Consider the following 15,480-nt stretch of genomic DNA (forward strand, 5'->3'; position numbering starts at 1 on the left):
GCAGGATAAATGCCAAAAGCAAGCAAACAAACAAACAAAAAACTATACTAAGGCATATAATTTCTAAACTACAGAAAATCAACTATTTAAAAAATGCTGAAAGAAGTCAAAGGAAAAAAAAATTTTACCTATAAAGGAGGAAAAATAAGAATTATATCCAACCTCTCCTCAGAAACCATGCTAGCAAGAAGAAGTTAAATATTCAAAATGTTGAGATAAAAACCCCGCCAATCTAGAATTCTCTACTCTGCAATATTATCCTTCAAAAGTGAAGGAGAAATTAAAACTTCCTCAGACAAACAAAAATGGAAGGAATTTATGGGCAGTGATCTGCCTTGTAAGAAATGTTAAAAGTAGTTCTTCAGAGAGAAGACAAATGATACAGCTCAGAAACTTGGATCTACATGAGAAAGAGAGCAGGTAAAGAAAGGTGAAGAAATAAGTGGAGGTGAAATAAAAACTTTTATTTTTATTCTTAATTAATTTAACAACTAATAGTTTGCCCAAAATCATAATATTAACAACGTGCTGATTATGTATAATTATAGTGTTTACATATATGCTAGGTATGCTTATGTGTAAGTGAAATAAATGATAGTAATGAGACAAGGATGGAAGGGAGGAATTTGGACAATTTTGTTATTATAAGGTACTTACTTGTACTGTCATGAAGCAGCACAATATTATTTGAAAGTTGATTTGGATTAGTTGTAAATGCATACTGCAAACTCTATAGCAAGCACTAAAATCAGTAAAAAAAAAAAAAGTACAAATGATATGCTAAGAAAGGAGAGAAATAGAATAGGATCGTATTAAATGCTCAGTTAAAACCACAAAAGGCAGAAAATGAGTGGAAGACAAACATAGAAACAAAGAATAAGGGCAACGAATAGAAAACAGTACCAAGCATAGTAGATATTAACCCAACTCTATCAATAATCAATTATCATTGACTTCAAATGTCAATGGTCTAAATATACCAATTAAAAGACAGATTGTTAGAGTCGATAAAAAAAAAACAAGACCCAACTAACTATATGTTGTTCACAAGAAACCCACCTTAAAGACACATACAGATTAAAAGTAAAGACATAGAGTAAGATATACAATGTTAACACTAATCCCAAAAAAGCAGAAAAGCTAAATTAATTTCAGACCCAGCAGACTTCAGAGCAAGAAAAGTTATTAGGGATAAAAAGGTCAATTCTCAAAAAAGATGTAATTTTTAACATGTATGTACCTAAAAACAGAGCATCAAAATAAGTGAGGCAAAAACTGATGGAACTACAAGGAGAAACAGATGCTGCTGCTATTATAGTTGGAGACTTCAGCACTCCTTTATTCAAAAATAAACAGATCTAGCAGGCAGAAAATCAGTAAGAACACAGTTGAATCAACAGCAGCATTAATCAACTGACTATAATTGACATCTATCAACAACTTCATTCAGTGACAGAAGAATACACATTCTTCTCAAGATATGAAGCAATCACCAAGAAAGACCACATTCTGGGCCATAAAACACACCTTAACAAATTTAAAAGAATGGAAATCATACAATGTTGGCTTTCAGACCACAATGGAATTAACCTGGAAATCAATAACTGAAAGATAGCTCAAAAATTCCAAAATACTTGGAGATTAAACACATTGCTAAATAGCATATGAGTGAGAAAAGAAATCTCAAGATAAATTTTAAAATATTTTCAATTAATTAAAATACAACTTATCGGCCGGGTATGGAGGCTTATGCCTGTAATCCCAGCACTTTGGGAGGCCAAGGCAGGCGGATCACTTGAGGTCAGGAGTTTGAGACCAGCCTGGCCAACACGGCAAAACCCCATCTCTACTAAAAATAGAAAAATTAGCCAGGTATGGTGGCACATGCCTGCAATCCCAGATATTTGGGAGGCTGAGGCAGAAGAATCGCTTGAACTTGGGAGGCAGAGGTTGCAGTGAGCCGAGATTGTACCACTGCACTCCAGCCTGGGTGACAGAGTGAGACTCTGTCTCAAAAAAATAAATAAATAAAATAAAAATAAAAAATGAAATAAAATAAAATACAACTTATCAAAATTAGTGGGATACCACAAAAGCAGTGCTTCAAGGAAAGTTTACAGCATCGAATGCATATATTAGGAAAAATATTCTAAAAATCAATAATCTAAGCCTTTATCTTAGGAAACTAGAAAAAGGAGACCAAAGTAGCTTACTTAAACCCAAAGTAAGCAGGAGAAAAGAAATAATAAGAATTAGAGCAAAAATCAATTGAATTAAAGACAGAAAGTCAATAGAGAAAAATCAACAACCAAAAGCTGGTTCTTTGAAAAGAGCAGTAGACTCAATAAGCCTCTAGTAATGCTAGTGAGAGAGAGAGACAGAAAGAGAAGACACAAATTATTACTATCAGAAATGAAAGACAGGACATCATTATGGATCCCATGGGCATTAAAAGAATAAAGGAGTATTATAAAGAATATTATGCCTATACATTTGATAAGCCACACAAAATGAGACTAATTCCTTAAAATACACAATCTGCCAAAACTTACAAGAAGACATACACAATACAAATAGGCTTATCTTGTAAAGCAATAGAATCAATCATTAATAACCTTCCAAAACAGAAAGTACTAGGCCCAAATGGTGAATTCTACCAAACACTTAAGGAAGAAATTGTATCAATTCTCTATAATCTCTTCTAGAAGAAAGAAACAGACAGAATATATCCTAACTCATTTTATGAGGCCACCATTACCATAATATCAAAGCAAAGATATTATAAAAAACTACAGATCAATAGCTTTTAGGAATATGAATGCAAAAATCTTCAACAGCAATCAGCAAATTGAATCCAACAATTTATAAAGAGAATTATACATCATGACCAAGCAGGATTTATCCCAGGCAAGCAAGGCTGGTTCAACATTTGAAAAGTCAACTAATGTAATCAATTATATCAATAGACTAAAGAGAGAAAAAAATTAAATAATTCTAACAATAGACGTAGACAAAGCATTTGACAAAATGCAAACCTATTTATGATAAAATATCTCAGCAGCCAAGGAATAGAAGGGAATTTCCTCAACTTAATAAAGAACATCAACAAAAACCCTACAGGCAATTTCATACTAAGATCAGGAACACAAAAAGGATGTTCCCTCTCACCACTCCTTTTCAACACTATAGTAGAAGTTCTAACTAATGTAGTAAGACAAGAAAAAGAAATAAAAAGTATACTGATTGGAAAGGAAGAAATAAAACTATAAAACTATCTTTGTTTGTAGATGATATGATTGTCTATGTAGAAAATCCAAAAGAGTCAACAGAAAACTCCTGGACCCAATAATGATTATAGCCAGATTGAAGAATACAAAGTTAATCTACAAAAGTCAATTGTTTTCCTATACACCAGTAATGAACAAATGGAATTTAAAAATAAAAACAATACCATCTATGTTATCATCCCCCCGATGAAATATTTACATATAAATCTAACAAAATATGTATAAGATCTATATGAGTAGAACTACAAAACCCTTGTGAAAGAAATCAAGAACTAAATACATATAGAGTTATACCATATTCATGGATAGAAAGACTCAGTATTTGTCAAGATGTCTTTCCAAACTCGATCTATATATTCAATGCAACCTTAATCAAAATCCCAGCAAGTTATTTATGGATATTGACAAACTCATACTAAAGTCTATATGGAGAGGCAAAAGACCCAAGCAAAAGGCTAACACAATATTGAAGAAAAAGAACAAAGTCAGAAGACTGACACTACCCAATTTCAAGACTTACTATAAAGCTGAAGTAATCAAGACAATGTGAAATTGGCAAAACATCAATGGAACAGACAAATAGATCAATGGAACAGCATAGAGAGCCCAGAGCAGACCCACACAAATACAGCCAACTGATATTTGACAAAGGAGCAAAGGCAATAAAATGGAGCAAAGACAGTTTTCAACAAATGGTGCTAGAAAAACTAGACATGCAAAACAGTGAATCTAGACACAAACCTTACAATCTTCACAAAAGTGAATCCAAAATGGACTGTAGACCTAAATGTAAAAGGCAAAACTGTGAAACTCCTTGAAGATAACAGAGAAGAAAATATAGGTAACCTTGGCTATACAGATAACTTTCTTGATGCAACAACATGATGCATGGACATGATCCATGAAAAAAATAGCTGATAAGCTGAACTTCATTTAAATAAAAAACTTTTGCTCTGTCCCTCAGCCCCCCAAAACAAAACAAACCAGAAAAAACAAACAAAACCAAACCAAACACTGCCAATAGAATAAGAAGACAAGTAACAGACTGAGAGAAAATATTTACAAAAGACATATATGATAATATATGACTGTATTATCCAATATAGGCAACAAACTCTTAAACTCAACAATAACAAAATGGATAACCCAATGGGCAAAAGACTTGAGCATACATCTTGCCAAAGAAGATATTCAGGTGGTAAATAAGCATATGAGAAGATGCTCCACATCATGTGTCATTAGGAAATTACAAATTGAAACAACGAGATACCACTACACATCTATTAAAATGTCCAAAATACAAAACACTGATAACACCCAATGCTATTCAAGATATGAAGCAACAGGAACTTTTTATTCATTGCTGGTAGGAATGCATAGTGGTCCAGCTACTTTGAGAGACAGTTTGGCAGTTTCTTACAAAACTAAATATACCGTTACCATAAGACCCAGCAATTACACTACTGATATTTACCCAAATGAGGTGAAGAATTATGTTCATATAAAAATCTGCACATGGATGTTTACAGGAGTTGTATTCGTAATTGCCAAAACTTGAAAGCAAGCAAAATGTCCTTTAGTAGGTGAACGGATAAACTATGGCATATCCAGACACTGAAATATTATCCAGCCTTAAAAAGAAGTGAGTTATCAACTGTGAAAAGACATAGCAGAACATTAAATGCATATTGCTAAGTGCAAGATGCCAATCTGCAAAGGCTGTCCACTGTATCATTCCAACTACAGGACATTCCGGAAAAGGTAAAACTATGAAAATGGTAAAAAGATTAGTGGTTACCAGGGGTTAGGAGAGAGGCAGGGATGAAGAAGCAGAACATAGAGGATTTTTAGTGTGGTAAAACTATTCTGTAAGATACTATAATGGTAGATTCATGTCATTATACATTTGTCCAAAATCACGGAATGTACACCACCAAGAGTGAGCCATAATGTAAACTATGGACTTTGATGATGATGTGTCAATGAAGGTTCATTGACCATTAACAAATATACCACTCTGTTGCAGAATGCTGATGGTGACGGAGGCTGTGCATGTGTGGAGGCAGAAGGTATGTGGAAAATCTTTATACTTTTGACCTATTTTGTTGTGAAACTAAAACTACTCTAAAAAGTAAAGTCTACTAAAAATTTTTAAAAATCAAAACTGTTCCTGGAGTGAAGCCAGGCAGGATGAAAAGCCAAATCTCCATAATGCTCTACATAACCTGGTCACCGGTCTGGAGAGAGCCCCCCAACCCACCCTGGAGAGTTCAACTGAGCTACTGAAACCAAGATGCCCATTGGGCTGAAGGTGGGGGTGGGGTGAGGTGGTGGCAGAGTGGCTTTCTCAGAACAAAAACAAACAAGAAAACTCCACCGCAGCCAGGCCATGGCACCGACTTGACTAATGGAGTTATCACTAATAACTGATCCGTGGGCTGATCAGAGACCAGGCAACAGCACTGTGCCCAGAATTCTGTCCCCACTACCCTGCCTCATTGCATCAGCTGCCCTTTGATGCTCATTCACCACACCTGCTCCACCCACCAAACTCATGAAAGCTGTCTTCTCCCTCTCTGTGAAGTGACGGAAAGGAGAATAAAAGAGCCAAATTGAGAATTTCTTGACAAGGGCAACTAACTTGTCTACATAACTTGACCACTAGCGCCCTCTGGTGTTGAAATGCCAGACCTGTCTGTCCTGACAAAACAACTTGGGCTGGCAGATCGGCAAAGGAGGTATCTTTTTTTGGTTTTGGTTTTGAGGACTTTGCCTTTTATTTTTAAAAAGTCTGCTATTTCCCCTGAGCTATGTAGTCATCTTAATATGTAAAAAAAATCTCAATCACACATCAGTTAGCATGCACGATGTGAGATAGTGACTTTGAAAGGGCTTTAAAAAGTCTGGAAATGCGAGGGCAAAGAGGTGAGGAAGGGGCGCTCCAGTTACTCCGGGCAGCCACAACGGGAGCATGACGGGCTCCTGGAGGCTACAGGTGTCACTGGGAGGCCACAGACCAGCAAAGGGCAGTGGGCGTCCCTGCTGGAACCAAAAGAAACCTGAGATGCATTTGCATTAATGTGGCCAAATGAACCACCCACCCCCACCCCTCACAACACTACCAGGGAGCACCAAGGCCAAAGGCCGTGAGCCCCAGCTGCCAATCCACTCCCAGCCCTAGGCTGCCCTTTAAGGCTTCTCTTTCCAGAATGCCTCTCAGTGCTCATTTTCACTGGTTTCATTTGGATAAAGTTGTACCAGGAAGAAATAGATCTGCTTTGCCAGGGGCTCTTACAAAAAGAGAAGCGCTCTTCTACTACTACCCAGCTATTCACCACACATTTGTTGAGGACCTACTATGTGCTGGGTGGTGCAGCAGCAGCAGTGTTGTCTGGGTACACACTGGGGTTCAGGCACTCTTTCACCTTCTATTACACATCCTACCGTCCTTTGGAGTGACTTGGTTTCCATGTTTCCACCCTTTTTATAGCTGACATTGAAGCAAAAGGCAGGCCAGGCTCCTGGGAATTCCTCCAAAGCAAGCAGACAACTTTCTGGGAACGGCGACAGAGCCACTCCTAAGGAGAGGCCCAGGCCCATGTATGCTGCAGGAATTTCTTTATGTTGGGGTAATTTGGCCCTTGAGGGTGAGCCAGGGCGATGGTTTGATTTCATAACAGGTTCCAGTCATGCCACGCTCAGAGACAGAAAGCAAATATTTGCAAATGGGAAATTGTGTGCTTGTGCAATGGAAGTTGGCAGGGGTGTGAGAGCGAATGACCGCAAAGTCTCAGGCAGAAGAGGAGAAAGGAGGTAAGAGGGATGCCCCCCCTGAGGTCATGCTGGGCCAAATGTCATCACCAGAAAGAGATTTTGGAATCCTGATCACACCAGAACCGTGACTCAGAGCTTTCCGGGGACCACGATCGGCCGCTTGTCTGCTACCCAGCATTCCTCAGATCAAAGCTCAGACTGAATTTTCAGCCAATCTGCCACATGTACAGGGAACATTCTCAGGGTCCCCAGGTATTGTGGATGCTACTGCAAAGGATTCTGAGTCAACCAAAGCACTCCTGTAGCATTCTTTCTCCCTACACCCCTTTCCAGGCCCTCTCTTGCCTGTGAATTGCTCACACTTATTTCTGTCTCATTGCCTGAATTACTGCCTATGATTCCACTTATTATGTTCAATGACCAAGCACAGTGCAAGTTTCTAGAGAACTAAAGTAATGTTTTATCTCCAGGTTCGCCACGACGCCTTGCACAAATCAGGACACCATGCTTTTCAGTTATTCTAACTCTACGGAAAGTAGTAGTACTACAGTGGCATAAATGACACCTCTCAGACCAGACCCAACAATAACAGGGAACTGGAATCCCAAGCTCACTATGCAAGCCACACAAATTAAATGTCAATGAAAAGGAAGGTAAAGCAGTCCATTAACATGGCTTGACTTTAAAGCAAACAAGTAAAAGTGCCCTTATGTAATTCCCTCCTTGTATAATTCAACCACAAAAAGACAAGGGTTTAAAGTGATCGTTTGATTTCTATGGGCCTTTCTTTCATAATTATTCACACATATGCATGAAAAGGTATGTATGAGGATGTCCGTGACAGCATGAATTAAAATGGCGACAACACACAAACCAGTAAACATCCATCAAGAGGGCAACATTTTAAACAATCTATGGAACATCCACAATGTGGACTCTTTTTAGTAAGTAAAGTAGATGTCTGTACACTGCCTTGGAAATACTCCAAGACATACTGTAGAAAAGCAAATTATATAACTATGCATGGAGGATTGAATTAACAAATATTTATTGGGTGTCAGCGTGCAGGCACTGTTCTAGATGCTGGGTAAACAGAGAATAAAACAAACAAACAAAAAATCTCTGTCCTCATGGACCTTGTGTTTGGATTGGGAGAAATAGAAATTAACATTATAAGGTCTGGCGTGGTGGCTCATGCCTGTAATCCCAGCACTTCGGGAGGCTGAGGTAGGTGGATCACTTGAGGTTGGGAGCTAAAGACCACCCTGGCCAACATGATGAAACCCTATCTCTACTAAAAATGTAGAAATTAGCCGGGCGTGGTGGCAGGTGCCTGTAATCCCAGCTACTTGGGAGGCTGAGGCAGGAAGATTGCTTGAACCCAGGAGGCAGAGGTTGCAGTGAGCTGAGATTGCACCACTGCACTCCAGCCTGGGTGATAAAGTGAGACTCTGTCAAAAAAAAGAAAAGAAAAGAAAGAAAGAAAACGAAAGAAAGAAAGAAAGAAAGAAAGAAAGAAATGAACATTATATAAGTAATTTAGACTGGGTCTGGTGGCTCACACCTGTAATCCCAGCACTTTGGGAGGCTGAGGAAGACAGATCACTTGAGGTCAGGCGTTTGAGACCAGCCTCGCCAACATGGTGAAACCCTGTCTCTACTAAAAATACAAAAATTAGCCTAGTGTAGTGGCATGCACCTATAGTCCCAGCTACTCGAGAGGCTGAGGCAGGAGAATTGCTTGAACCTGGGAGGTGAAAGTTGCAGTGAGCTGAGAGCCGAGATCATGTCATTGCACTCCAGCCTGGGCAACAGAGCAAGACTCCATCTCAAAAAAAAAAAAAAGAAAAGAAAAAGAAAGTAATTTAGAATATTAGAATATGATAAGTGCCATGTTAGAGAAAAAAAATCAGAGGAAGTAAGAGACGAGAGATGAGAGCTTGAGAGCTACCCAGTGGTCAGGGTAGACCCCATAGACAAGACGATTACATTTGTGAGAAGGCGAAGGAGATGTGGATGGGGAGGTGCAGGTGTGCCAGGCAGCCCCTAAGCTGCCTCCTGATTGCCACTGCCTCCTAGTGTTCATGCTTTTATGTAACTCCCTCCCTTGGAGAGGACTGGACATAGTGATTCTCTTCTAATGAACAGAAAACATCAAAAGTGACAAGATGTCCCATTGGCTTGTGTCTGGGGCATCTTCTCTCACTTTCTTGTTTGCGTTGAAGGAAGCCAGTCACCATGCGGAGAGGCCCATATGGCAGAGAACTGATGTCTCCGATCAATGGCCATGTGGGCGAGTTTGGAAGTGGATCCTCTTCCAGTTGGGTTTTCAGATGAGACAACAGCCCCAGCTCTCAGCTTGACTGAAACCTCATGAGAGTTAGATGCACCCAGCTAAGCTCCATCCAGATTTCTGACCAGTGGAAACTCTGAGAAAATAAGTGTTGGTTGTTTTACACTACTATGTCCTGGGGTCATTTGTTATGTAGCAATAGACTCTAAAGCAGTGTGTGTGTGAGTATCCATGCAGCAAAGGCACACAAAAAGAGGACATTTTTAGAAGTAAGAGGACCCATAGCACATTTTTAGAAGTCTGAGGATGAAAGTGGAAAGAGATATAAAGAAAGCCTTTAATATTTTTAATATATATCTAACTTCAGTCTTGCTTGGATCTTTGACAGTAAGAACAGTGAGAATGTATTTATGTATTGTGCTCTTTATAATTGTAAAAATAAAAGTTGAAGTTACAACAAGGGGCCTAGTTGTTAAAAATAGTAAAGGACTGACATTTTCAGAAATGTTGAAAATTAAAAATTATTGTGCATGTTTTTAGTGTTTTTAAGTATCCAAAATACTTTTTTAAAAAAAAAAAAAAAACAAGGAAAGGAAGAAAGGAGGGAGACAGGCAGGCCTTTCTTTCATCTTTACGGCTCTGCACAGCCACCCCAAGGTATGTGGCTAAGATCACTCCACTTTTATTATTTTTATTACTGTCCTCAGAAGGGAAGAGGGCAGTTGGGGTTAAAAGCCAAGGGCACTAAGCCAGGGTGACCTGCTTGTAATCTCCCAGCTAGGCAGTACCCAAACGAGGACAGCTCCTCCAAATCCTAGCCTGTGATCTCTTCAGGCCACCACTCCTGTTTACTGCTTACTGGAGAGGAGGGGACACCCTGTCCCCTTGGCCCCTGAAAACAGCCGCAGATCAGAGCAGTTATTAAGATGTGTCCCAGAGAGGCAGGAGCGAGGAAGAAGATTCTTTAGGAATCTCCAGGCCAGGCCTTCGTGAAGTACACCTTCCTCCCTGTGCCTTGTCCCCTGTCCTGGAGGACAGCAGGTGCAGAGCATTCACCCCAGATGGGGATGAGAAAAAGCAGGGCTTCTGCTTCCACCGGCCCCCACAGGCCTGACTGCAGGCTCCGTCAGGAGGTCTGGCTTTCCTGTGAAGTTGCCCCTTGGTGCCCGATGACTTCAGAGCAGCTGTGCTGAGACATGAGTGTGGGGGATGGGACGGGGGCAGGTGAGAACTGGATCTTCTCTAGAGAAGGAAACTGCAATCAAAGGGTATTGGGCATCTCTGCCTCCAGGGGGCACTGACTCCATGCGTCAATGGGAAAATAAAACAGGTGGAAAAGGGCCCCAGAGAGGCCCATGGTGCCAGTGAACCTGAGATTGGAGAAGGCAGCACCGTTCCAACAAAGTGCAGAATGAAAAGGCTCCAAACACCCGAGACTAGTGATGTTGCTCCTGGAACCTGGGAAGCTGATTTCTGGACTGTTTAATAGTGGTTGAGGGGCTTGGACAGACCCACGAATGAGTCTGGAGAGATTCAGATGCAGCAGGCACTTGAGTCACAAAATGAAAGAAAGAAACGAACTGTTTTGCCTGCTCACTTTGTGCCAGTGTTTTTCTGCCCTCGGTTAAGGATCTCAGTTACCCAATGATCGTGTGAGCGTCCTCCAAGGGTCTGGCCCCTCTGTGGCTGTGGGCTGGAAAAGGACAAGGGCTGAGTGCCCCACAGTTCCTGGTTGTATGCCCTGCATGCACCCACTCTCTCCAGTCTTCCATTTCCTTGTCAGTAAAAGCAGACATAATTATGCTCCCTCTACCTGGCTGACGAAGGGACGGTCCCCGGAAGGGTACACACACAATGCTTGAACCTGTGTGGTTCAGACAATTTTAGACTGGAGAAAGAGTGACCAGGACAGTCTCATGGATCCTTCCTCATAGACCCAAGCTCTGAAGAAACCTGTTTTGCTGAAAATACTGGAACCTATTTCCGGGAATGGGAATAGGAATGGCAAAAAAGCTGAAGCCACAGGGCAGCAGGCCAAATAGGTGATCTCCAGCCAGGATCAGGGGACCAGGGCTCCAGCCCAGGAGGCCCTGCTAGCATGGTCTAGCAAGAGAGAAAGCCTGGCTGAGTCTTCCTAAGCAGGAGAGGGTAGCATAGAGCACCTGCCAAAGCCAGGAACAGGGCCAGGCTGCCTGGGTGCAAAAGCCAGCTTCATAGGGACTTGCTCAGGGATGCTTGCAGGTCACTAAGTCTTGATTTCTTTTTCTTAGTAATCATAGTAGCAAAACCAGGCTTAGACCTGGGCACAAGCAGCCCCTGCCTTGGGCCCATGCTTGCCTCTTCTGGCCATGACCCCTCTCCACAGGGTAAGGAGTCTACAGGGCCAAGAAGACTTAAGGAGGAGAAAGGATCTACAGAGATAAGTGGAAGCAGGCAATTTTCCAGGGCCATCCAGCTACTCTGTATGATACTATCATGGTAGAAAACGAGCACTGTCCATTTGTCCAAATCCACAGAATGCTCAACACCATGAGTGGATCCCAAGGTAAACCACAGACTGTGAGTGATAATGATGTGCAGTACAGGTTCCGTGGCTGTGCACATGTGCTGCTGTGGTGGGGATGCTGGTGGTGGGAGGCTGTGTGTGTTGGGGGGCACATAATACGGGGACTCTCTGTACTTTCTGCTCAATTTTGCTGTGAACCTAAAAATGCTCTTAAAAAAATAAGGTCTCTTAATTAAAGAGAGAGAAAGACAAAGAGAGAGGGAGAGGGAGAAGGAGAGGGTCACAGGAGAATAGCAGCAAGGGGAAAAAAAGGCCAAGTCATAACATCAGAGCCACAGGAGAGTGAAAGTCTGCACGCTTTGGCTGGGGAGCTTCAGGTCTCAGCCTTCGTCTTCCAGCCCTCATGTGGCCTGAGCCCCTCCGGGTTCCTGGGCTCCCATGGACAGATACCCTTGCTCCAGGCATCCGAATTCTGCCCCTTCTTTCCTTGAGCAGGGGCAAGAGCACTTCCTGCCCAACGAGAGCTGAATACACTGTCCCTGCCCCTCCTTCTTCCAGGGTCACTGGGGACCCACAGCCCTCACAGTGACGTCTGGGTGTCTGGGCTGCTTTCTTAAAATATCAATATTTATGATGATGGTATCTTCATTTACGTTCACTAGATAGATCAATAATTAATATATTTACAAAAAACACAGACATCAGCTCATCAGGGTTCCCTCCAAAGCAGGCCCTGCTTCCCGGCAACGACACTAATCTTTCCAAAAGCACATCGCTCCTCTGCTAAAGACACTCGAGACTCCTGCTCCCCTCCCTTCTTCCTCTTCTGCTCTCTTCATCTCACCTAAAGGATTCCAGGCAGGTCCCATTTTGTTCAGGGTCACACGCTAGAAAGAATACTCCAACAGGGAAGTGGAATGGCCTCGCCCCCGCCTCCAGGGGTGCCGGGAAGCTCACAGGATGCTGGGTGTGTCCACAGACAGCACCTCCTCATGTCCAGTGGCTGGACTGTGTTCTGTCCCCACAATTGCTATTTCCAGGCCTCACCACCCTCCTCGTGCCTCTTACACCCCCACTTCTCCCTCCTACTTCAAAAAAGACTTCCTCTTTCAGAAAATAAGGGGAATCTCCTTGCAATGCCCTCAACAGATTCAAAACTTAAATGATGACTTTGTCCACTCACCTCCTCCTGGATTTCTATCCCTGACACCCGAGATGCATCTGCGCCCAGGCCTGGTAGCCAGGCTTGCCCTCCATCTGGGGAAGGCAGTGTCCATCATTCTCCCCAAGGCCCATCCCTGCTCGCCTTCCCTTCCCTGCTATATCAACAGTCAGTCCCCTCTCCCTTCTGCCTCATCCATCACTCCTTTGCCACTGTCTTTTTCCTGACTAAAACATTCTGAAGAAACATCTCCCTCTATTCTCACTTTAGCCTACAGCACTTGGGCTCCATCCCACTGTCCCACTAAGACAGCTCCTGCTGAGGTTCGTAGTGACCTCCTTGTTGGTAAATCCAACCCCATGTTTCGTGTCTTATCTTAAATAACCTGTTGGAAAGCATTTGGCACCACTTCTTTTTAAAATTGTTAAAAATTCTCCACTCTTTTGGCTTCCATGGTGCCATTCTCTGCTACTTTTCCTCCTACCTGTGAGTCCTTCCCTCTCACTGTCTTGGCAGGCCCACCCTTGGATGTTGGTACCCACCCTCATGGTGTTGTCTTTGACTTTTTTCTCTTCATACTCAATGTACTTACGCTGGAGAATGACATTGACTTTATAGCTTTAATTGTTTAGATCCTGACAAAACCCACATCTAAATGCTCAGTCTAGACCTATTCCCCAAGTGTCAATGAGAACGTCCAACCCATGGACAACTTCATGTCAATTTGCTACGGGCACCTCGAGTTAAGGTGTCCCCAACTCAGGCTCCATTTCTACCTCCAACCTTGTCCTCCCTCTTGTATCCCCGTCTCAGTGAATGCTATCACTGCCCTCCCAGCTACTTCTGGTTACGTCCAATAAATCATTCCTCCTTGATATATTAAAGTCATTCTCCTCTTTATTTCCACTGCAGCCCTTATCTTATTTCCAATTCCCATAGTTTCTCATTGGGATCCCTTCAATGACCAATTTGTTATGTCCTAGGTTTATTGTCTTATACTTTACTTATATTCTTCTAATTTTTCTACAATGGGAATTTATTAATAATACATTCCACACAAACAGTAAAACACTATTTTAAAATAATGTCCATGCAATATCCCTGCCTAGTAGTTCACGGTTGCCCAACTCTGCAAGCAGGCTGGACCGGCTTATAAAACTGGACACACTCCTCAGGCCACCAGAATACATTTCCACCTCCTTGTGTTATATGCTGCTCCCCGTGCCACTTAGCATCATCCTCTGAGCGCGCTGTTTGTGGGTGGCACGGCAGGAAACAGGAAGGAACCGAGGACGCAAGAGTCAAGGTTCAAATCCTACTTCTGCTAATAAATTGTGTGATGTGAGCAAGTTGCTTAGTCTCTGAGCCTCCGTTTCCTCACCAGGGCCGTGGGAATAACATCCCCTATGTCCCAAGCCGGTGACGAATCAGCAAGCTATCTTATGTGACAAGGTTCTAGCATGGCTCTTTCAAAGAGTAAGCACTGAGCCATGGACCATGCGAGAAAAGCCTCAATTCCACCTCTCACTTCCTTCATGGCCTAACTCCAAAAATATTACTTTCCTTCTGCTCTAATGTATCTTTCCTTAAATTATTATGCTTTTGTAGATTCATTTTGTCTCCCCAGATTGTGAGTGATCTTCAGGCATGGAGTCTGCCCTCCTCCTTCCTCGGTGTTTCCCTCCACCCAGTCCTGGATGGTCTCTGCCCAGAGACTGCCTACCAAATGCACAGAGTTACTAATGCAGGATTAACAAAGGCTTGCGCTCAGTTCTTGGCCAAATCTGGACTCAGACAAGGGTTTTTTATAAAGCAGGGATGGGGGAAGGCAGCGAGGAAGGGGACATGCAGGGGCCGAGGGCAGGGCAGGGAGCAACTTACCTTTACACTGCAAACCCTGCCGCAAGAGTCCCCAGAGCAGGGACCCACAGTGATCGCAGAAGGTGGGGACCTTGTAGTTGTGGATACCAAACTTGTGGGGCATGTTGACGCTGAACCGCTGGGAGCCCACCTGCAGGGATGGCAAGACACAGGGTCACCACCGAACTCTTCAGTGCCCCAGAAGACTTGTCAATGAACTCTCGCAGAACTTTTTCCGAGAGAGCATGTGCCATTGTAGGTGGCAGGCCCTAGCTTGGCTCTAAAAGCTGCCCTGAGGTGAAAAGAGCTTCCATCCTGCCCGGCCTTGGCTCCTGATGCTCTTAACTCACTGTTGGCTGCTCCATTTGACTGTGCAAGGCCAGGCCTGCTCTCCAACATGGTCCTCTCCAGGACTGCAGGACTTTAAGCAATCACAGTACAGTGTCCTCAATGTGTATCTCAGGTCGGGTGCAGTGGATCATATCTGTAATCCCAGCACTTTGGGAGGCTGAGGTAGGCGGACCATCTGAGGTCAGGAGTTCGAGACCAGCCTGGCCAACATGGTGAAACCCTGTCTCCACTAAAAACACAAAAATTA

The 15,480-nt window shown here is 42.7% G+C and overlaps 1 protein-coding gene across 2 annotated transcripts in view; it reads right to left on the reverse strand.

The window, feature by feature from the left end:
• The window catches only part of PRKCE (protein kinase C epsilon), a 534,020-nt gene that overhangs the window by 186,538 nt on the left and 332,002 nt on the right, over positions 1-15,480 (reverse strand). For both annotated transcript variants that reach the window (XM_032176939.2, XM_032176940.2), the window contains exon 6: positions 14,904-15,033. In XM_032176939.2, coding sequence (XP_032032830.1) covers positions 14,904-15,033 — 130 coding nt within the window. The remainder of the gene's footprint in view (positions 1-14,903; positions 15,034-15,480) is intronic.

The sequence above is a fragment of the Hylobates moloch genome, unplaced genomic scaffold (assembly GCF_009828535.3).
Source record: "Hylobates moloch isolate HMO894 unplaced genomic scaffold, HMol_V3 SCAFFOLD_15, whole genome shotgun sequence".
Taxonomy (NCBI): domain Eukaryota; kingdom Metazoa; phylum Chordata; class Mammalia; order Primates; family Hylobatidae; genus Hylobates; species Hylobates moloch.